Below are 7,816 nucleotides of genomic sequence, written 5' to 3'. Positions count from 1 at the left end.
TTACTGTATTTACACAACTTTGTTATTGTCGCGGTTAAAAGAGATAACGCTCACGGACCGCCGACGGTGTGACCAACCTAAGCGCGTCTACCAGTCATCTGCAACCGACGGGCGACCACTGTAGTTGTCATATGGGTTTTTATTTTTTTAATCGAATTTCATCCTCTGAACACGATTGTTGCTAAATATACATACATATATATATATAAATACACACCTAAGTTCTGAACGTAATAATATTTCGCTGCACACAGTAAGCCACAGCCACATAGGTACCCTGGTACCCACTACTCGCGTTCTACGAGTATTAATATTATTTTTTTATTGTTCGATAGTATAAAGATGTTGTTTTTATGTTGTGTTTTATTTCGTGTTTACGTCCAATAGAGTGGTGATTGTTATTACTGTCAGGTCGTATCTTTTTTCCATTTTTATCATACTCGCATCGGTAATAATTCGGTGTTTTCGTCGATGTGCGTTGTGGCCGACGTCGTTTCGTGGATGTATTTCACAGTGTTTTAACATTGTTATCGTCGTTGTTACATTTTTGCACGCGTTGGCGAATCAGTGACGACAACAAAAATAATAACAATAATAATAATAATATTTTTATAATATTTCACCGCCGTGGGACGTGATGCACGTCCGTGGAAAACACCCGCACGACGTGCCCGTCGGTATGCCGCTCGATGGTTTTTCCGCGGAACGCCGCGACTAAAATCGTGTATCACACGTAATAGGGAATAATCTCCGTTGCAGTCGTCGACCATAAAATAACGCTCTGCCCGACGGACCGACATTACACCGAGGAAAGATTGTCTTCCTGGTCCGACGGAAATGCACGAATACTAATTCATATTTTGAAAAAAAGTGAGTTTTCCTGATCTCCCCGAATGGGGATGAGAAGGGTACGACTTCGGACATTGAACGGTTAACCTCCCTTCGTAACTTAAACCTCCGTAAAAAAAAAAAAAAATAATGAATAATTAATAACAATCGATAATAATATAATTATGACCATTTAAAGGCAGACGACCTTCGCGAAACTAGAACGCGACGTTTGCCATTTTCGAAATATAAAATTTTACTGAATACAATAACGAGGGGTAACTTCCCGCTGGTCTTGTTGAAACGAAAAACGAGTAGAACTTTTTCTCGAGCAACATTATTCCTATGTCGCATTTTATACCAGATGTTTATTATAGATACTTTGTAGTTGTCGACAAGGTTGACTAGTGCAATTTGATAGTGTGTGCCTGCAGCTATTAGATTCAATGACTGGACATTATTTTTCTTTCTTTTCCAGTTTCTGTGTAATTTTATTTGTTGATCTAGAAATATCACGCATCAAGTAGATCATCATTATTGTTACACATTCCAATTGTTTAGAATGTAAATGTCTTATGTTTTGCGAATGTTAATTTTACAATAGGAAGATTAAATAAGTTTTATTTATTCTGTGATTTCACTATCAGTAGATTAGTGTGATAAAAAAAAAATAATAATATTTAGTGTATACAGTATACCTATCCAATCAATTATGTATCAATGTCAAATTAAAAGTCGATTTGTATAGCCGTTTAAGTAGATAATTAATATTATTATATGTATTAATGACTAATGTATTATATTATACTTGTAGCATCATAGCAACTAACAAATACAAATGTTAAAAATAACTATGAGGTTCACCGCGAATTGATATTTCTTTATCTACCTCCCTAGTTCCGAGTGTTTTAACGATTAATTATACTTAACATAATGTAAACAGAACATTTTGCTTTGACCTTTGACTGTCCAGTGTTATTTAAACGGTTATTGTGGTCAAGCGGTATCAACATATATTGAATTTCGTTTAAGTATAGTATTATTTGATAGTGTGTTTGTGTTATGAATAATAGATAAACAATTAGTTGGTTCCTACTTCCTATGGTATTCAATATGAATAAATTTAAACATTAAATAGTTTTAAACGTTTCATTTTATCAAGTCCATTGATAAAACGTCAATTTAATAGGTACAAACAAAATTGCATACTAGTTGGTAATTTTATATGTTTCGAATAAAAATTTATTTTTTTAATTCGATTTTCTTTTTACAAATTCTAATTTAATTTTATATTATTCGATGTGAACCATTTTGTATTTTTTTAAGTAAACTGCATCTATTATATTTTATATCATTGTGAATAAATTTAAAAATATCCAATAAAAAAAGCATCTTTTCATAAAGGTAATGTTATAATATTATGAAGGTTGAAAATATTTTAAAATTTTACAGTTTTAACAGAATAGATCTCACTTAATTTTACTATAGATTTAAACTATTGAGTATTTTTAGATCTATCTAGATCTATATAAGATAGATTCAAAAATTTGTCTATAATTAGTTGCTAAAAAAGAGTTAATAAACCTCTAATGGTTCGAGATGGATAGTAGGCATATTGTTATACGAAAATTTGTCAGGTATTTCAGATAACATCGGTCACTGGACACACTTAAATATTAAAACTGTAAAATACAAGGTTACTCATTACCCTACATTAAACTATTTTTCCTCATTCATATGTGTATAATTTATTAATAAATAAATAAATAAATAACTTATAATATAAATTTAAAATATTAGATGAAGGTTTTGTAATACATTTTTTATTATTTTAGATGGAGTTATCCGATTCATCTGGTAGTTCATCGACTGTGACTCAGTCTATGTGTCATGTACGAGCCTCTGAATTGTATCCAAAAAGAGATTTGGAAACCGATGAGGGTCCTCCAACTTTAGAACCACCACTAGTGCCTTTTGTTCCTTTAGCTGGTGAATCTGTTGAATACTTAGGTCGTGGTGCCAATAACACTGTGTTAGCACTATCCAATTACCGTTTTTACCTAAAAGTATCTAATGAAGGGTCAAAACGAAGAAGAGGCATTCAAGACAGTAACATACCATTGGGCCTTATTGAAATGATTGAAATAAAAGATCTATTTTACATGATAATTAGTTGCAAAGATTCTCGTACATGCAGGTAAGCATACTATGTAACTATGTACTAATTATACTTTGTATAAATTATTTTCTAGGCAAACACAAAAACTAAATCACTCAAATCAACAATGAATAATTTCATCTTAAATATAATCTTATAAAGAATAATTATTTACTAAAAGAAAACATTTTTTAATTAATTAAATTTGTTGTAAAAGTTTCTAAAATATCTACATATTAGTAAATTTAGTAGTTATAACTTGTAAGGGATCTGCAATTAACATTATATTTGCATTTTTAGTAATTTCTATAGCTCAAATGTTTATTTAAGTATTTCTTTCATTATATGACTTGTTATTATTATTACAAAACAAACTTCATAATGCTATATAACTATTACTTTACAATCAAATGTATTATAATTGATAATTGAAATTAAATATGATATCCACCTTCCCGAAAAGTAACAAATTCTATAAAATATTGAATGTGATATTTTGAGCAAATAAAAATAAAAGTATACCCTAGTGACATAATGATATAATAAACAAAAAAAGTTAAAATTATAACATCTACCTTGTTATATAACTGTTGTAGTCATATAAATATACTAATAACCTTGGTTTATATTTCCATTTCATTAAATTTAAATTGACACTTATAAAGGTTTCTTATTCAGATAGAAGCTTAATTCCTCTAATTTAAATATATAAATATACAAGTTGGACTTAATTTATTTAAATTTTGTTTAAAATATATATTGATTAAAACATAACTATAACCAAGATAATCCACATTTTAAAAAAAATATTAAGATTGAAAAGATTTTTATTAGGTATACAACTAGATATACAAGTTACTAAGATGTTATTAGATATTTTTATAGGAATGTTGTAAAAATAATTATTTATCCTTCAATTATTTAACTTATAATTTATTTATAATTCCTTGATGTGTCAACTAGAAATGTTTTTAATTAAAATTCAATTATCATTTTATATGAAATGTTTACTAGAATTAGAAATATGATTATTAAACCAATCTAATTGTAATCAATGAAAAATTTACTTAACACTATTAATACAAGGTAATATATTTTTTTTTATTTCAGGTGTACTTTTACTACAAATGATTTATGTTTGGAGTGGTATAAACGATTGACCAGAGTAATAGTATCACCAAAAAACGTTCAAGATGTTTTTGCGTTTGCATTTCATGCTTGGGCCATTGAGGATCAATGTAATGAAGATATTTCTTTAAACTTAAGCCATGATGGTGATGATGATTATTTTATGAAAGAGGTAAATTAATTAAACAATAATTAATATTAAGCCAAATACTTTTATTTTATGATTTTAAAATCATTATGCAGATTGAAAGACTAAATATAAGTGTTCAAAGTGATAACTCTAAATGGCGCATTTCTAAAGTAAATTGGGACTATAAATTATGTGCCTCTTATCCAAATCGATTATTGGTTCCTTCCTGTATTACTGATCAAACTTTGGAAGCTGCTGCCAAATTCCGTAGTTCCAAACGAGTTCCGGTAATTGTATGGAGGTAAAAAGATAAATTTAAATTGTTAATTAATAATTTTAAAAATTTCTTATACTAAACATACTAATCGTGTTATTATGACTTAAATAACAATATTAGGCATAAGGGTAATGGAGCTATTTTAGCGAGATGTTCCCAACCTGAAGTGGGTTGGTTAGGGTGGAGATCCTCTGAAGATGAAGACTTATTAAAAGCAATCGCTGAATCTTGCCAAAATAAATCTAAAAAACCTAAAGTAAGTACAAAAATAACCTTAACAATAAAAAAAGATGCATAATGTATTTATAATATCGTTTATAATTTTGTTAGAAATTAGTTGTTATTGATGCACGATCATATCCATCTGCCGTAGCCAATCGAGCTCGAGGTGGAGGATGTGAATGTCCTGAATATTATCCTGGATGTGAAATTCGATTTATGAATTTGGCAAATATTCATGCAGTCAGAAAAAGTTTTCACTTACTTCGTCAACTATGTGCTTCACCTCCTGATCTTCCAAAGTTTGTTCTTTAAAAATATTGTATAAATCTATTTTCTTTATTTCTAATTATTAATCTAATATTTCATTTAGCTGGTACAGTTTACTGGAAAACACACGATGGTTACATAATATAAGTGGTCTTCTTCATGCTGCTAATACTGTTGCAGCAACCATTGAATTTGAAATGCAACCAGTTCTTGTTCACTGCTCAGATGGTTGGGATCGTACTCCTCAAATTGTCTCTTTGGCTGAACTAATGTTGGATTCATATTATCGAACGATTGATGGTTTTCGTGTTCTATGTCAAAGAGAATGGTTAGATTTTGGTCATAAATTTGCTGATCGTGGTCAAGGTGAAGATCCAAATGAACGATGTCCAGTATTTATTCAATGGTTGGACTGTGTGCATAATGTGATGTCACAGCATCCTTGTGCTTTTGAATTTTCCAAAACGTACTTAGTCAAATTAGCACAACACACATACTCAAATCTTTTTGGTACATTTTTGTGCAATAGTGGTGCTGAAAGAAAACGCACAGGGATAGGTACTGCTACATTTTCTGTTTGGAAACATTTGGCTGCATCTACTGAGTGTAAAAATCATTTATATTCATCTCAACCAGATAATGTAATATTATATATTATATATTTATCAAATTTTCTTTTTAAACAATATAATTATGTTTGATTTTAGGTTTTATGGATTAGTTGTAATGTGAGAGATATGAATCTTTGGAGAGATTTATATGTTGGACCATTTACTGATGGACCTCAACTAACAAAACCTACTGAAATATGTAATTCTATGTAAGTAATTTGTTAGCACAATACCTACATATTTGAACAAATTATTATTGATTTAAATACAGTTAATAAATCAGCTTAGATTAAATGCTTTATATAGCTACTGCAAAGGTAGTTTTCTCGGAGTATTAATATTTTAGAGAGAAAAGAAATATATTTTATTGGAATTGTACTATACCATCTATACCTTATTAAAAAATTTTATTTTAGATTGGGAATGGAAGGCATAATTGATCCAATGATAAGAATTGATCAGCCTATTGTGATAAACAGTGAAAGTTCTTGTATAGAGTTTTCAAAACCCGAAGATATAATATCTTTGGATGAAAAAGATGATAAATCTTCAGACACAAATTCTAGTTCATTGTCAAGTATTATTGCCGAGGAAAATGGTATAGGTAAACAATTAAAAGATTCCTTAATATTTAATGATAATATAATATCATGATTTATTAAGTATTTTGTTTGTTAAAATAATATTATTCATTATTCAACATTCATGTAATTATATTTTGTTATGTAGAACGGCATTCAAGTCCAACTAATTGTATCTTAAATACTGTTGATGGACTGTTACCACTTGTAGACGATGTACAAAATAGACTTCAGCAGTTAATTTTAGAACATAAGGTAAAAAAAAAAATCAATAATTTATTAAAATTAACCATTAGTCTATTATTAAAATGATTGATTTTAGACGAGAGAAGCGGCTCTTCAAAATGAATTACATGTCACTCGGCTAGTACTGTTGCGGCAAGCAAGTCATCGTTGTAACGGTATTGAAGCAACAACTACGCCTGATGTGAATGGTCTATCACTAGCAGACAAAACTGATGACGATGTGCGTAACTAATTTAAAATTTAAAAGTATTAGCAGCCTTATTTGGGTACACTGATACATTTATCTAGTCATGTATTAGAATGAGGGTGGAGTAATTTTTTGAAGGTATCCGTGTGTAGCAGCACAGGAGGAGAGACGACATTGTCGTGGGAACCTGTGGAGTCGTTCGATGCTCAGCCAACCCTGTGGGTACCGGATCACGCAGTTACCCAGTGTACGTCGTGCGACAACAAGTTTTGGCTGGGAAGACGGAAGCATCACTGTAGGCAAGTTAGACTTTATAGAACCTTTTTTTATAAATAAATTTTATTGTTTTATTTTAGTTAGCATCAATGTTATATTTTTTGTCATAATTTATTATTAGGAGTTGCGGCAAAATATTCTGCGCTGACTGTTCACGAAATCTGGTTCCTCTACCAGCTGAACAACTTTATGAACCTGTAAGAGTTTGCGAGCCATGTTTTTCAGTCGGAGCTTTAAAAACCACTTGCACTTCAACTACCACCACCACCACCATCACATGTAAGCAAGCTGTTGCAGATGATCAAAAAAATGTAAACATTACATTACAGCCAGCTCAGTCAAATTAAACTAAAACGAATTATAGGTGGAAGTTGATCAATTATAAACACATCATGTAACATAGTATTCTGTATGTGAATTATATAGAACAATATTATTGATAGGATTGTTCTGTTAAAAGTACAATTTGAGTTGAGGCGTGTTCGACTATAAATTATTATTATTTTTTTGTCTACTATTCTTTGTTATTATCTAAAACTTATTGGTCCACTGACTATTAATTACCCCCAACTGAGTAGTGAACATCTTTACAAGTATAATATATAAGAATGATTTTGAGGTGAAGGCTTCTTTATTAGTGGCTATTAACTTTTATTATGGTTACCCCACAAGCTGGACTATTTTTTGTGCACTTAATAAGTAATATTTTAATTGTATCTGTTACGTTTTATCATTTTATATATATTATTATAATAAAAATAAAGTATAACAATTTTTGGAAGTTTATTTACTGTTATAAAGTATTAGACATATAACCATTACATATCCTTTGCAGATACAACTTTTTATGTAAATCAAACTGTTGGTATTTGTTTTGTTGCTGTTGTTGTTATTGTACTTTACAT

The 7,816-nt window shown here is 29.8% G+C and overlaps 1 protein-coding gene across 4 annotated transcripts; it reads left to right on the top strand.

The window, feature by feature from the left end:
• The first annotated feature begins 236 nt into the window (after positions 1–236).
• Positions 237–7,697, top strand: LOC132922115 (myotubularin-related protein 3). 4 transcript variants are annotated; one of them, XM_060985460.1, is made up of 13 exons: positions 239–870; positions 2,664–3,025; positions 4,097–4,286; positions 4,358–4,545; positions 4,642–4,777; positions 4,852–5,042; positions 5,114–5,651; positions 5,718–5,830; positions 6,038–6,225; positions 6,351–6,457; positions 6,525–6,668; positions 6,791–6,934; positions 7,033–7,172. In XM_060985460.1, the coding sequence occupies exons 2-12, from the start codon at positions 2,664–2,666 to the stop codon at positions 6,932–6,934; spliced, it is 2,301 nt and encodes a 766-aa protein (XP_060841443.1). In that variant the 5' UTR covers positions 239–870; the 3' UTR covers positions 7,033–7,172. The 4 variants fall into 4 exon arrangements, with proteins under 4 accessions (XP_060841445.1, XP_060841443.1, XP_060841442.1 ...); XM_060985459.1 differs by having other exon boundaries at positions 6,788–6,934; XM_060985458.1 differs by having other exon boundaries at positions 240–870; positions 6,774–6,934; positions 7,033–7,697.
• The last annotated feature ends 119 nt before the right edge of the window (positions 7,698–7,816 follow it).

The sequence above is a fragment of the Rhopalosiphum padi genome, chromosome 2 (assembly GCF_020882245.1).
Source record: "Rhopalosiphum padi isolate XX-2018 chromosome 2, ASM2088224v1, whole genome shotgun sequence".
Lineage (NCBI taxonomy): Eukaryota > Metazoa > Arthropoda > Insecta > Hemiptera > Aphididae > Rhopalosiphum > Rhopalosiphum padi.
The sequence above is the reverse complement of the archived record's forward strand: the minus strand, read 5'-3'. Positions and strand labels throughout refer to the sequence as shown.

Coding starts and splice junctions, on each gene's coding strand:
- LOC132922115 (XM_060985458.1), top strand. CDS start 2,664: ATGGAGTTATCCGATTCATCTGGTAGTTCATCGACTGTGACTCAGTCT. Junction 4,287..4,357: donor ATGATTATTTTATGAAAGAG/GTAAATTAATTA, acceptor ATCATTATGCAG/ATTGAAAGACTAAATATAAG. Junction 6,226..6,350: donor TGCCGAGGAAAATGGTATAG/GTAAACAATTAA, acceptor TTTGTTATGTAG/AACGGCATTCAAGTCCAACT.